General features: G+C 41.1%; 1 protein-coding gene across 2 annotated transcripts; it reads left to right on the top strand.

Moving 5' to 3' along the window:
• The first annotated feature begins 920 nt into the window (after positions 1-920).
• YTHDF1 (YTH N6-methyladenosine RNA binding protein F1) lies at positions 921-13698 on the top strand. Of its 2 annotated transcripts, XM_010212829.2 has the most exons (5): positions 921-1066; positions 1457-1481; positions 2380-2459; positions 5818-7344; positions 12210-13698. In XM_010212829.2, exons 1-5 carry the CDS (start codon positions 1040-1042, stop codon positions 12234-12236), a joined length of 1686 nt encoding a protein of 561 aa, XP_010211131.2. In that variant the 5' UTR covers positions 921-1039; the 3' UTR covers positions 12237-13698. The 2 variants fall into 2 exon arrangements, with proteins under 2 accessions (XP_010211131.2, XP_088385276.1); XM_088529150.1 differs by lacking the exon at positions 12210-13698 and having other exon boundaries at positions 5818-7673.
• The last annotated feature ends 1945 nt before the right edge of the window (positions 13699-15643 follow it).

The following is a 15643-nucleotide window of genomic DNA, read 5'->3' as shown; positions in this document are numbered from 1 at the left end:
ATTTATATATAATATATAAAACCAATGTATCTAATATATATCTAATGACCAACCCTGCTCATTAGATATTCCATTCATTTTTGGAAAAAAAAAAAAAGTGCAGGAAGAAGCAGAGAAACAACTGTAACTCAAACACTGGAATAGAAAGGCATTGCTTTCATTAAATGTGATTTCTCATTAAAGAAATGCCAAGGCCTCCCTACAACCTACTTATACTCATACTTATGCCGCAACTTCGGTGTGCACCACCAGCACGAACCCACACAGCTCTGCGTGCGCAGCACAGCTGGGCTTCCCCTCAGCAGGGCAACGACCAGGACTGAAAACCTTTGGCACTACTGGGCTTAAGTTAAGCTCTGCGCAGGGTGGGCGCAGTTTCACCTCAGCTGGGAGGAGAACGCTGCGAATTAACTGACAGGGCGCGGGGAAAAGGGCGGCTTCCCCTCAGGCGCGGCCGGCGCCGCCATTTCCTCAGTGGCCAAGCGGGGACCCGAGGGAGCTGCCGCGCAGTTTCCCAACCGCCCGACCTGGCCCAGCGGTGGCTGGAAGGGCCAGGATGGCGCTCCCGCGGCCTGGCGAGCGGGAAGGACGGGCCACCCCCGAGCCGGGGACGCGGGGACGGCGCAGAGAGGCCCCGCGCGCTGCGGGGCGGTGATGGCGCCTCCCGCCCGGCCGCCTCCCGCCGCGCCCTCCCGCGCACGCGCGGCCGCCTCCCCGCCCGCGCCTGGCCGCGCTTTCCCGGCGTGCCGCGCGCGCGCTCGGCGCTGACGTCACCGCAGCCCGGCGCCCGCCGCCATTGGAGGTGGCGGCTCCGGCGCTCGCTGCGGCGGCGGCGACAGCGGCGAGGCCCCGGCGACAGCGGCGGCGCGGGCCGGGGGCATGTGAGGAGGCGGCGCCGGGCAGCGCGAGGCGCCCAGCGGCTTCCCGCGCCCCGCGACGAGACGCCGAGCGGCGCGCGCCGCCTGAGGGGGCAGAGGCGCCGCCGCCCCCGCGCCGCGCGGCCGTCCCCGCTGCACCACGGCGGCCCCGCGCATGAATTATGTCCGCCACAAGCGTTGACCCTCAGGTGAGCGCCGAGCGCGGGGCCTGCGCCTCCCTTCTCGGGCCTCGGGTCCCCGTGCAGCCCGGCCCGGCCCCAGCAAGGCGCCTCCCCGGGGCCTCCCGTTCCCTCCCGGCCAGCGGCCCCGCAGGCCGCGCGCGCTCCCGGCGCCTTCCCGGAGCGGGGGCCATTTCTAAGGAGGGCCGGGACCCGAAACGAACCCCTCAGAGCCGGCCCAACCGACCCTCTGATCGTTATTAGACCTTCCCCAACGCACTTTCCCCTTCCCCATGGGCTCTGTGTTTTTTCAATGACCACATAAGCGGTTTTTTTTTTTTTTTTCCAAAACTAACCTTTTCATTTCCCTCCCATTTCCTTTTTATCTCTCCTACTCCATCATACGCTGTGGCTTCCCAGAGACCGAAAGGGCAGGATAATAAAGGTAAGGAATGTGCTGAGATCTTGCCCCTTAAATTGCTGTTATAACTTGTGTATTGTGTGAGTATCCGTTTGTCAATGGAGGGGTGCTGCTTTTAGTCCCCATGGATGAACATCTGGAACAAAGAAACTTTGTGCTTGGTTTCAAAAATGGCATTAGCTGTTATTCTTAGGAGCTTGTTTGCATCCTACTCAACGTTACAGAACTCATAGTGGGAAGGACTGTGTGTTAGCACTAGGCCTGCCTACAAGAATGCTGGTAATATTCTTAAAGCAATTTTCAGCGTAACAGAGGCCTTCCAATCAGGATACCTTTTCATGTGTTTTTGAATACTCTTTTCTTACCATGTAAATACTGTTACTGCGCTGCTGTTAACATACTGTTGTAAGTGTACAAACTTCTTTTAAGTAATTTTAAATAGCAATAGTTAAACCACTTCTGATGAGGTAAGACTATGTCAATTCCTGTAGTTAATCTGAAATTAAATAACAAATGTTTTAAGCAAATACTCTTTCTTATGGTGATTGCTAATAAGTATGTAACTGCTGGGGTTTAGGAACTTAAGTAAAGCTTGCTACTCACATAGGCCAGTTAAGGTGAAATAAAAAGCATGTAAAATTCAGTTGATGATTATTTTTTGGCTCAGAAGTGGTTCTCGTGAGTTGTTCATTGGCTTATCTGTAGAAAAACTCAACTACTTAAACTTAGGGATTAACGCTTGCAGAAATCTGGGGAGCACAAATGCAAATAAATAATTTGGGATCAGATGTGATCCTTTTGTGTTTGACAATTCCATGCTGTGAAGAAGAGTATCACCATTCATAAAATAAGGTTAAAGTAGAACTGTTTACTAAAGGGCTTCTAAGCAGTCTTGTGATGTGTTGCCACTCTTTTCTTCCAGTACAAAATGGTTCATTACACCAGAAGGATACTGTTCATGACAACGATTTTGAACCTTACCTTTCTGGGCAGTCAAATCAGGTTAGTGTCTTTGTAACTTGGTTTTATTTCTTTGGCATGCTGTGTTTGCAACCAATTTGTGCAGTTGTGTTGAGTGAGCAAATTCCTTTAGTAGAAATGGAAAAAGAAATGTCTAGCATATTGTGTTACTTAGTGATACAACTAGCATTTGTGCTCCTGAAGCTAATATTATTGTGTGTATCCAGATGGCCACAAGTGAAAATGAGGTTAATGCTCTGACTACTGTCTGCTGATTGCTTCTCAAATTGCAGATTATTGATACAGTTGGACTTGACAGACCATTTTGTCTTGCAGTTCTTTCATAAATGAGTTACATATGAGAGTCTAGAGGCTCTACTTATGAAGGGTCACCAGGTTTGTCTTTAAAATAAGCCTGGAAGTTACTGTAGCTGAAATTTTTTTCATGCCTTCTAGAAAATAATATAGAGTGATTCTGCTGGCTTCTTACACTTCAGGAAATACTGCTTTTCTTTTGTGTCCTCTGAAATACCTTAAGAATTAAAAACGTGTTTAGTTTTTTTTTTTTTTTTTTTTTTTTTTTTTCCCCCCAAGAGTAAGGCATTGAAATGCGAACTCTGAATTTGAACTAGTTCATTATAATGTACATCGCCAAACATCCATGACTTAATCTAACTCTCTCTCTATAGAATATATAATGATTTTCATTCTGAGTAATAGTGCTTAGCTACCAATAAGCCCAGTTATTAGGATTAAATGTGCAAAGTTACTATGATTTATAGAATTCTGTAATTTCCGTATTCTAATAAAGTGGTGATACATGAAAGCACAGCTCTACTGACTGCAGCAAGAAGCAGGCATGGCACGCAAAGCTGGCAGGCTGCAACAAACAGTTGTGTAGGTTGTCTTCTATTTTTAAGTGGGAAGTGACTGTAGCATTAATTAAGACTCTGAGATCCTGCAATAAAGACAACTGTATCTCTGAACAAAGCCTAATTATCTACATAGTCAGATATATGCACTTTAAAGTTACTGTAAAATGAAACTGAATAAAAAAAGCTTTGAAACCAACTGATTTTTTTCTAAAAATACTTTAAAAATGTAAACAATTTCACATAGCCAATACTTTGGACATCCAATATCAAATTTAAGCTGATGATACTGTGTTAAATTACTTTTTAAAAGACAAATTAGTCCTTCAAATGAGTATTAAACATGTTAAATAATGAAAAGTAATTTGTTTCCTATCTTTGTATGGCAAACTGTAGTCAGTGAAGGGGACCTGTTGTTTTTCTCTGCAGAAAGCTATAATGTTCAAGTAGCAATAGTCAGTGCAGATCAAATCTGAAGTGTGGTACCTCATTGTTATTGAACACGCTAAAGGGCCTTTTAGTGCCAAGGCAACTGAAGGAGGTACAACACACACTTGGATAGACTTAAAGCAAGGCAGGTATCCAGATGTACTGCCATCTAGAACCAAAAGATTCTTGTAAGCGAGAGGGTATTACAAACAGGTGGAATGCTTCAGGAGAAAGAAGGATTCCCTTCCTAATTCACACACAGATTGGTTTAAAAAAAGCAGAGAAGAGGTGTAGAGAGGTCAAGGATGAGTTGTGCCGGTGAAGGATTTCCATCAGGGAACACACTAAGGCATAAAGCCAGCCAAAATAGACTGAATGTTTTGTGGGGATGTCTCCTGAAACTTTCCTTTAATCCTGTTAAAACTCTTGTGGAAACCTTACAGACTGTATGTACTTGCTTAGAAGTATTTTGACACAAAACACCTAGGCTTGTTCTTCTTGATCTTAACATAAATCTATAGAAAGTATAGAGTTAATAAGTATTACCACAAACTGTTTGCAGCTCCCCCTTCCACCAGCATTTATTTTTTATTTTTTCTAGTGTTATCAATGTGTTTTATCTTGAAATGTTTCCAAGTTCAAAGTTTCTCAGGAAAAAAAAAAAGATATTTTATACCACACATTGACTCTTTCAGCTGCTTGGGAAACTTAGAAAATTTCATACATTTTAGAGAATTGTCATCCTAAATAAAGGTGGCTTGTAGCCTTTGTTAAAGATAGAGCTTGCACGTGAAGGCAACAAGAGAAACAGTAGAGGTAATGTGTCCCTTGAGTCAGAAATAAATTAGGTTTAGGCTGTTTCAATCTCAGTAGTGTCTATGGTGTGTGAATATATAAGTCTTGGCTTTTTATGGAGTCATTCCTTATACGGAAAGGAGGGATATTGAATTAGCCTGGCTTCTGAGTTTTGTGGAAGGGTGTCACTGAAAAATGAGCAATAAAAATGATTATAATATATCAGGATATTGTGCTTATGTCTTTAGCAAGGAGCATCTTAGTTTTCTAACTGAGCTGAGAAACAATCTTATGATTGGAAAAATTGCTTAAAATTACTAAAATGTAGAATTTAGCTGATTCTGCAAAATATGTTTGCTCAATTTTGGAACCTTAATTAGGATTTGACAGAAGTCTTAGTTCCTCCTCCTGAAAATCATCTCTCTCTATGAGTAAGGGAAGATTAGCTACTGTTTGACTCATTAACAGGAGATGTTGACCTTCCCTCCCCCTCACTGGTAATTACATTTAGAGTTTCATTTTGGAAGGGCTCCAGTATCTGTGTTTCAGGTTTTAGAAAGAAGAATAATACCTATTCTAGAACAGTCTGTATCCTTTTGCATTGCTGACTTTGAGAAGCATATAGAATATTTTTTAAAGAAAGGTGTCAGTAGAAGATTTAGATTGGAAGGAAAGAATTATCGGGTCTAAAAAGCATTTGAGAGGTGGAAAAGGGAGCAAAAGCTAGAGCCTTAGAGAAGGGTCTGCTGGTTTATAACAGCATTATACATAAATATTATACAGCTGTCTTGTGACAGTATATATTTTCTGGTTGCCAGCAGTGCTATGAGTCACAAAATGTATTCTGTTATATAAGTACCTTGTAATATTTTGTGATAATGATACATTAAAAAAAATCTAGATGGAGCCACTAAATAGCCTGCAGTAATGTAACTGAGCTTGCATGGTCTCAAAATCTCAAGTACTGGCTTCCCTGTGAGGCAATATTCCCAGACCAAATTTAAATGGCCAGATCTTGCATTTGAGCCATGAATGTTCTTTTTAAATACAAGAAATACATCTAGCATGGAAAAAAAATGCATCTCTGATACAGAAATGAGCAGATTGTAATAATGCTATTTTAAATGGATTAAGCAGTTTGTGGAATAGCAAACCAGGAGTGTGAACTAAAAATCTTTAACTAGAAATAAAATTACTTTGGCCCTACTGTTTTTTTCTGTTTGGTGATGTACAGTGTTGTATTTTTTCATAAGTTAAGTTCTTATATCTAAAATTACCTTTTTTTTTTCTTTTTTCTTTAACAGAACAATAGCTATCCATCAATGACTGATCCCTATCTGTCCAGTTATTATCCACCATCTATTGGGTTCCCCTATTCTCTCAGTGAAGCACCGTGGTCTACAGGAGGAGATCCTCCTATCCCATATCTCACCACCTACGGACAGCTCAGTAATGGAGATCACCATTTTATGCATGATGCTGTTTTTGGACAGCCTGGGGGTCTTGGAAATAATATCTATCAGCACCGGTTTAATTTTTTCCCTGAAAATCCTGCCTTCTCAGCTTGGGGAACCAGTGGATCCCAAGGACAGCAAACTCAAAGTTCAGCATATGGGAGCAGTTACAGCTACCCACCTAGTTCACTGGGCGGTACCATCGTGGATGGACAAACAGGATTTCATAATGACACATTAAATAAAGCTCCTGGCATGAACAGTATTGAACAGGGAATGGTTGGACTAAAGATTGGTGGAGATGTTACAACTTCTGCTGTGAAAACAGTGGGTTCTGTTGTCAACAGTGCTGGGATGACAGGTGCCCTCTCGGGTAATGGTGGATCTAATGTAAACTTGCCGGTGTCTAAACCAACCTCTTGGGCTGCTATAGCTAGCAAGCCTGCAAAACCACAGCCCAAAATGAAAACGAAAACTGGACCTGTAATTGGAGGAGCACTGCCTCCGCCACCTATAAAACACAATATGGACATAGGTACTTGGGACAATAAGGGTCCCGTGGCAAAAGTTCCTGCCCCCCAACAGATACCTTCTCCTCAGTCTGTTCCGCAGCCACAGCAACAAATTGTTCAGCCTGTTCCAGCTCAGCCTCCTCCGTTGACCCAACCACAGTATCAGAGCCCTCAGCAGCCACCCCAGAATCGCTGGGTAGCTCCTCGCAACAGAAATTCAGCTTTTGGCCAAAGTGGAGGAACTAGTAACGATAACAACCCAGCTGGCAGTGCCCAGCCCAACCCTGTTCCAAGTGGCGAGTCTCATCCTGTTCTTGAAAAACTGAAAGCTGCTCACAGCTATAACCCTAAAGATTTTGAATGGAACCTTAAAAATGGACGTGTGTTCATAATAAAGAGCTATTCTGAGGATGATATTCATCGTTCCATTAAGTATTCTATTTGGTGTAGTACAGAACATGGCAACAAACGCCTGGACAGTGCTTTTCGTTCCATGAATAGTAAGGGTCCTGTCTACTTGCTATTCAGTGTCAATGGCAGTGGACATTTCTGTGGAGTAGCAGAAATGAAGTCGCCTGTGGACTACGGCACCAGTGCAGGTGTCTGGTCTCAGGACAAGTGGAAGGGGAAATTCGATGTCAAGTGGATCTTTGTGAAGGATGTGCCCAACAACCAGCTGCGACACATCAGGCTGGAGAACAATGACAACAAACCAGTTACAAACTCCCGTGATACACAGGAGGTGCCCTTAGAAAAAGCAAAACAAGTGCTTAAAATTATTGCTACTTACAAGCACACGACCTCCATCTTTGATGACTTTTCTCATTATGAAAAGCGCCAGGAAGAGGAGGAGGTGGTGCGGAAGGTAAACTTATTAAAAAATTTATTTTATACACAGATATGGGGAAAATGAAATGTGAAGGCTTCTATGGTGGAAAAATGTAAGTAGGAATTCAAAATGTTTTCAATACCTCTCAGCCTAATGGTTTTGTGTGTATATAACAACACAGCAGATTACCCTTATTTGTCTGTGACGTAATTTTGTGGGTTAATAAGTTTCAAAGTAAGAAGTTAAGCAGTGATATGGGTAAGGGAATGTTATGCCCAATGTTGGGGGACTTTGATGTCTTATTTTAAATTAGTTAATAGAGTAGAAATTGTTTTTGGTTTCAGAGTTGGATTCTGCCAGAGATTGCCACTTAACAAAAGGGTTGTTTTTCTGATAACTGTGAGGTGTTTAACAGTGATCAGAACTGGGCTATCAAAATTGATGCCCCTATTGGCATCTGACATTTGTACATCAGCTTTACGAGCAATCGGAACGCAGCCTCATCTCGTGGGTTCAGTTGGTCTCTCTGGAAAAGAGTTGCGTAGAATTGCCAAAGTAGTTCTAGAAAGCTTGTGTTTCCTCTGCTGAAGTTACATGTATTATTATTTGGGTAAATAAAGGCTTTCAGTTCCCAGGTCTAATCTGTCTACTAGTTTTTGAAATCTTGAGTGAGGATGTAGCGAGAGAAATTTGGGCAGTAACTGGGAAAGAGAAATAAAGATATTTCCATACACTTCTGTGGCACAGAGTCTATCCCCAGAACCACCTGTCCCTACCCCTCGCACAGCCCTGGTTTCAGGAATGCCTTTCCCTCGGCTGGCTGACGGTCACAGGCTGACAGAACAGTCTGTGTTGGGATGTACAGTTACTAGTGAAGCAACACCTAAGAGCTGCTTGATATTCACAGCATCTCAATGCACTTTTGTATAGCATTTCAAATAATGCATTTATTTGACAGGCCGGTTTAGTGCAGTTCACATTTGCTTCAAAATGTTTTTGAAGCAGAGGCTTAATGCATGTTTCTGCAGCTGAAATTGAAGATGCCATTTTCAGAGCTTTATTACCATTTAAAAGTGCAGATAAAATTGCTTTAAATGTCTTGCTAGAATCTACCCTAAAATTATGAAAGAGTGTCTTAAGAACTTAGCTCAGGTTTTTCTAACCACCTGGTCTAATGTGCATAGCAGACCTCGGTACAGTAGAGGAAATGAGAGTTTAATATTTGAGGTTTGTCTTGCGTGCTTTCTGTGCCGCTCTGCAAGCTAAAGCTTAAGCATCTCTGCGTCAACTCTCTGCTCCTTCAGCAGACAATGCCCAATTTTTATATTCGATGCAACCTCTACCTTGAGAAGTTCCTGAAAGTGTGAGAGAATCCTGAATGGAGACAAAAGGCCTGGGTTCCTTTCTCAAGTGTTTACAGTGTGCTGGGGGCTGGCTTTGGATTTTGACACTTAGCCTCTCTGTGACTCTCTGGAGGGGAGAATAATCAGTATTTGAGGGGTGGGAGGACTGGGAAGGCTTAAACAGTTGGAGCTTTTTTACCTCCCGTAGTGGAAGTGGTATGAGGGCTCTTCTTGAAGACTTGGTGACTTAGTAGCCCCTGGAAGATGGGGTGTCAGTGTGCCAAAAGCTGAAGTGGTCTGTGGTTACTGCACTGATCCTCAGCTGTTGGGCTGGCCACCACTTTGGGTTATTTTAATGCACATTGTTTTTTATGATCTTCAGTTCAAATGGATATGCAATATTTTTAACCAGGTCGCTGCTATTTAACAAGATCAGCTTTCCCAAAAATGGATATTTAGAGATTTGCCTGCAGTATGCTTTTTCTGAGCATCCTTGTTGGTATTAGAGATTTTTAAGGAGGGAAATACTGTAATTTCTCCAAAACTAAAAATGGAATTCATTGCTATTTTAAATTCATTGCTATTTAAAATTCATACTATCCGTGTCTCCTGGTTTAAAGATCACACTTACACTTTTGTACAGTGAGGAGATGAACACTCTCATCCTGCTGATCATGACTGATCAGATAAGGCTTAGCAGGAAGGTCAACAGTTACTTTGGGGCACAGAGTAGGCAATAAAATTTAACAGGGATAGGTGTCTCAAAACGGCAGTTTCTACAAGCTTTGTGCAAATCAGTCTTTGCTGTGTCTGAAGACTGGACACACTGATTACACCAGTGAGGAGCGAGCAACAGGAGCTGCCCTCCGAGATACCAGAGAACTCCCAAGGAGACGCGAATTCCGAACGCTCCAGCTGGATCTTCAGAAGCCCAGGAACAGAGCGTTGTTAGTTACTCAGACTGCTTGTTCTCGCTTGCAGTAGTGCTACGTAGCAAGCGGGGAGAGAATCTGAGTTAGATCTTCCTCAGAGCAGCCCTACTCAAGAGCATGAAGAATCTGTGCATCAGACTCCTTATGAGTTTCTGTGGTTTCAGACATTAACAAGGAAGACTCAGATTAGCCCCTGACAGAGAGCTACAAGGTAGGAGGGAACTACATAATACTCAATAATTACTCAATAAATAGTATTTAATAATGCTTAATAAATAGCATTAATAAATAGCATTGGTAAGGCCTAAGATGACTCTCTGAATGCCAAGAGCCTCCCACCTGCTCTTCAGATACTAGATGGAAGTGTCCAGCCTTGGCCCATGTCCTGTTTAGATGGGATTAATACAAGACAATGGTAGATTTAGACTTGGGTTTATGAGAGTCAGTGGATGAGTACAAAATAATCCTTAGGAAGGTTCTTAAGATGGAAATGAGAAAGAATAGCCTGAAAGAATGGAAGAGTAATGAAGAAAGGATATTTCTCACATTAAAGAAAGGAAGTAGAATGAGCAATTGCTTTTTGGGAAGCCTGAGAACAGGTTTGGTTCCATGCAGTTTTACTCCAGGCTTGTCTCTTTCTAAGCACCTTTCCTTTGAAACGACCAGCAGCCATACATTCTTTTCCCTGAGAACACACTGCACCTCGTGTGTTCTGCTCTTGTGCCACCAAGACATTTTTGCATTCATTGACAGCTGGTAATCAGCAGTCAAAAGATGGGAGGAGTAGAGATTAAAAAAATATATACCACTTTACACTGTCCACTTTTAGATCTTATAAAACGATTTCATTGTTTTTACTTATGTCTTAAGTGTTTTATTGAGAATTTTTGCTGGACTTGTGTTGACTTTTATTACGAAAATGTAAACGTTAATATCCTACTGGAGGCAGAAAGTAACATAGTCCATTTGCAAGTGTAACAGGCCATGTTTGCTGCTGAAGTTGGTCACAGCATAAAATCAGACCTGTTTTTAAATGGTTGGTAAACATGTAAACAAACTTTACATTCCAAGGAAACTATTAGGAGATTCATTTTTTATGGAAGGACTCCACAGAACAAGTAAAAACAAGGCAAAAGCTGAAGGTGTTAGGTTAGGATTTGCCTGTTGTTTATGCTTAGACTATTTCACAATCCTCTTACTTGAAATAGAGGGGTTTACTTTCCTAAGTAGATTCTGCACAGCTGGGGACCTCAGCCTGTCATGTCATGTAACAGCAGAAAGTTACCCAGTTCAACAGCTCCGTTTGTTAGAGCTTCATTTTAGTCTTTGAACATGGTGCTTGAGCTATTACAGATCATGGTTTGATGACATATTGAGTCATTTAAGTACAGTACATAATTCAAGTTGAGTCTTTAACGTACCTGTTTTGCAGTATATATTTTACTTTAAGGTCTATTATGATACAAAAAAAAATCAGGAAGGTGGAATTCTTTCTATTCTCTGCTTGGCAGCTTGCCTAAAATACTTGGGGAAAAATGCCCTGACCTAAGACTACTGCAACTGATTTATGGTAGTTGTGTTTTCCTTAGGATAGGGAAAACATAACTGAGGAACAAAGTGAAATGTCTGACTATCAGTGTTTAGCCTAGGAATTGTTATATTCTGATAAAAATAGGGTAATATTTTTGATTTTTTTAATAGTAAATTTCTCCCTCTGGAACTCTGTATTTGAACTTATAGATGTTTTAGGGGGACTTCTGGAAATTAGGATGCTCTTAAAGCAATTGCTAAGAAGTCCTCTAGTTGTTACATTGCTGAGCAGCTGCATAAGCCCTTTTGTAGAGCATCTGCTCTAAGTGTCTGTGTACTTGGAGATATCTGGTCTTGTTATTTACGGCTTTCGTAGCACAAGTTAGGTTACTTAGAGTAATTGTGGGTTGCCTGCAGGTATCCCTGGAATCCCCTTTATCTGCTTTCTGTATTTGTGGTTAGCAGAAACTTCTGAGAGAGGCTTCAAAGAGCTGCAGGCTTCTGAACTAGATGCTTTGAGAAGCTCTTGGAGAGCTTGGTCTAGCCATGCTGGTATTACCAGACCCAGCAAAAGCATATAACTTTTCTCCCACCTGATGATTTTATTTTATTTTTTATTAATGGCTCATCAAGTATCACAGTATCTTCCAGAGCAGTTAATAGATAGAACAAGTTGGAAACAGACTTTTTTAGAGAGCTCAAATCGTATCATTTTTTTTGAATGAGACTAAACTCTGAAGTCACTTGTGTCCATAAAAGTTCTACTTCTTCTGTGGAATTCGTTAATCTACTGTCTCTCTACTAGTTTTTGATGGCTGGGCTTCTACTGCAGCATCTGAAGTAATCCAGAAAGTAGAATTCCCCTTATGAAAGTTGATATTCCATATTTATTTTTGAACCTTTGAATCTTCCCAAATCTTTCAACTTGGGTATGTATGATGTATGGTAGATACTTGCTGCCACCTTGTATAAAAAGTGAATAAATATACCTGGGTACCACATCAATAGGATTATGTGTATCTAAAACCTGCTGCTTTTTAACTTGATTGGAATCGTTCTTATCTATTTTTAACTTCTTTTTTTTTTCTCTTTGCAGGAACGTCAGAATCGAAACAAACAATAAGAATAAACATTAACAGTTTGTTATATATACTAGAACTGATATTAAATTCGACTATGAGAAACAAAATTTAAGTGTTCTGGTGCTGTATCTTGGCATCAGGACAAACTAAAGCTTTGAGCTCCAGTATATCTTCTCATGCAGGGGAATTTAAGTTGTTGCATCTTTAAGTACATTGTAGTTTATTTTTGCCCAAGTGGATCTGCATTAATTTGTATCTTTTTCTATGTAAAATTCTGTAGAAGTCATTAATAAAGGTGTGTCTGTTTTTATTTTTTTAAGTTGCTAAACAGTTATATTAACCTACTGTGGACCTATACATGAGCATATTAAAGTGTTAATGCTTCCCAAAGACTTCATTTTGGCTCAAATTATGTTCCTAGCCAGTTAATAGTCATTAAGCAGAACACATGACAAATCTCCCTTTATCTTCACCCTGAACCCTGTTTCTTCATGGCAGACATAAGAAACCATGCGTTGATTTTTGTTATTTAAAAAAAAACCCTTTAAGATACCGCACTTCAGAATTTTGAAATGGAAAGAAAAAAAATTCAGATCACTTTGTGCAGCTGCTCTGCCTCTTTAGTTATCTGTACAATTACACTCTTAAAATTGCTAACGCGCCACGTTGTTTTTTTTCTGTCTAGTAGAAAATCAACTTGTCAGTGAAATTGTTTCTCTGGAAAATATTTCCCTTTCCCGTTCTGTTAACCAGTGCTTCAGTGTGCATTTGTTATACCATATCCTGCCGAGAGTGAGCGAGTGCTTTCTCTCAGCCATAATTCTGCTTTCTGGGTTTGTAGCTTAATAATTAAATAATAATGTGATGCTATCAACTTTGCAGGGGTTTTGGACAATGTGTTTAAACCTGTTTCAGCTTTCAGGTGTTATTAGTTAATTGCAGATCATTTTTAATCTTTCCCTCATTACTCCCCCGCCCCCCAAATCCTAATTACATTTAAAGTTTTTATACCAATAATGCTGAGCTTTAACGTAGGAACTAATAGTACGGATAATATGATGGATAATGCCTCAGATGTTTAAAATTGACAGTGTGTATGTCTATTTTTTTTCTGTTGGATGAGTAAAAAAAACCTGTTTTAAGAAACTGAATTTGCTGTCATGTTTTTGTGGAGTGAGGGGACCTTCGGAGAACCTGTCACCAACTGGAGTTCCAATTAAGCATGGAAATGGTGCTCATGTCCGCTGCTCTAGCACACTGATCTGCACGTGTTTATTGTAGAGGATCTTTTACTATATTAGAAAGCAAATATCTTCTGAAAACTATTTACTCCAAAAGGACCTCCAATTTAATTAAAATTTAAGCTGTATCATTTAGACTTGTATTTAGAACGTATAACTCTTGTCTCTGGACTGTTTCTGCCTGTAAGGGGTAATGGACAGCATCAGATTAACTTTTTCCTCTAGGAGAATACAAGCCTTAATAAACAATACATATTTAGCACGTCTGATGTCATTTTCATTTTTTCCCCCCTTGCAGTTGTCTTCCTGTGTGACGCTGACGCCTGGTACAAACTCCCAAATTTTGGCTAACTTGGGAAGTGTGTTGGTTGGATAACGTAGTTGTTTCCTCTCGGCACGTGTTGTATTTGCTAAACTCTTTCTGCAGGGAGCATTGCAGCTGCTCTGAGCGTTCCCAATGCTCGGAGGCAATACGGGCCCATACAGTGCTTGTCTCTTGTATTTCCCATTCTCCGTGTGTGGTAGAGGAGCTCCAAGACTTGGAGGGCGACCTGCAGCCTTCGGAGAAGGTGTCGACACCTGGTCCCGGGGCTGGCCGTAGAACTATTCACAACCAAGTGAATCTGTCTGGACTCTTTCTCTTTTGGGTATTGGCTGTATTTCACAACTCGTAACTTTCCATAGTTTGACTTGATTTTTTTTAACGGAATCTTTTAAACAATATTGCATTTATGTTTTTGTTGCCATTTAGTGAAAGCGTGTGGTCCTAGTTTCTGTAGTTAAAGGCAACACACTTAAAAACTGGTAATTCCAGAGCAAAAATGAGTTTGGTTCCATCTAGACTAGCAGTAAAGTTAGTTACACAACTATCTGTTTTTTTAATCTGGAAAAAAAGCAGTATTGTTGTGATTCAACTATTGACTTAGTGTAAATGTGCACTTAAAAAAATAACCTTTAGCAGAAACCGGTTTGGCTGTATTGTTGGGAAAAGCTGCGATGTGTCTCAACTTGCTCCCCGGTGTTGCAGGTAATAACTTTATTCTGTTGGAGCTCCAGTGTTCAGTTTATCTTGCAATTATTCCAGTGCTAGGGCTGCACAGCAATATCTGATTTAAAGTTTAACAGAGGGTGGAATAATCGCTTTTTCATTATTACTGCGTTAGTGGTAAGATAGCTCAAAGCAAGCAGACATTAGTCCTGTTCATTCTCATGCAGCTGCCTTTTCCATTTAAAAATACACCCTTTCATTCCCTAATTCCTGAATTTCGGAGTGCTGGAGTTGCAGTGGGGGGCAGAACATTCTTCCAGCATCTGTTCTGCAATAGCCTAATGTCACAGGTTGGCTTTTGTTCTTTCTTTAATCCAGATAACAGCTCTAAAAAGAGCTTGTGAGTATATATTTTTTGGAATTAGTGCTTAAAAATCACTCCTTAAACGAGTAACACTCGATGTTTTGGAACGTGTACATGTGTGACGGTGGTTTTTTGTGCCTACTGCTTTTAAGCCAGCGTAGCTCCCTGTCCTAGGTAGTGCTGAATGCTGATTATGGAATGAAGTTGTTCCTCAGGTTCAATTACTGCTCAGACACAGCAGCACGTCCTGCTGCTCTGAAGCATAAATGTTTTATAGCTTTGAGCATGACAGCATTAGAACCTAAATGTTTTTGCCTGCAGATAAGTCATACTGAGTGCAATGCTACTGAATAAACACTTCATCTGTGTGAAGGTGATATTTGTTGCTGCAAAGGATGGTTTTAAGGGATTTGAGCTTATTAGAGAAAACGGCCAAGGTAAAGCTGCCCGGAGAGGTACTCAGGAAAGGGCAGATAAGAGTAAACAAATGTACAAATACTACTGGTACTACTTACAAGTCGTAATCTTGAACAGATTGTAAATTCATAGATTGTAAATTTTAAATTTGTAAGTTGTAAATTTGAAGAATCCTATTTTTTTCTGTTCTTTCACCTTTTAAAGCACTGCAGGCTTCAAAGCGTGGTGGGGTTTCCTTACAAAATCCTCCTTGTTGGTTTGTTTGGAGCTGTGGGCAAGCTCTGTGTGCAGAGGAGCAGGTTGGTGTTTGGTGCTGGGCTGACTTCACTGCAGCAGAGATGAGGGCTGAGCAGGAATGTCCTTGCTGTTCCAATCTAATCATAAGAAATGACTTCATTTGGCAAGGCAAGCAGAAGATTGCAATTAATGGGGATTTTA

This window comes from Tinamus guttatus, unplaced genomic scaffold (genome assembly GCF_059628265.1).
Source record: "Tinamus guttatus ecotype Peru unplaced genomic scaffold, ASM5962826v1 Tinamus_guttatus_pri_ptg000027l, whole genome shotgun sequence".
In the NCBI taxonomy this organism is placed as follows: Eukaryota; Metazoa; Chordata; class Aves; order Tinamiformes; family Tinamidae; genus Tinamus; species Tinamus guttatus.
Note: the sequence above shows the minus strand (reverse complement) of the source record. Positions and strands in the feature narration are given on the sequence as shown.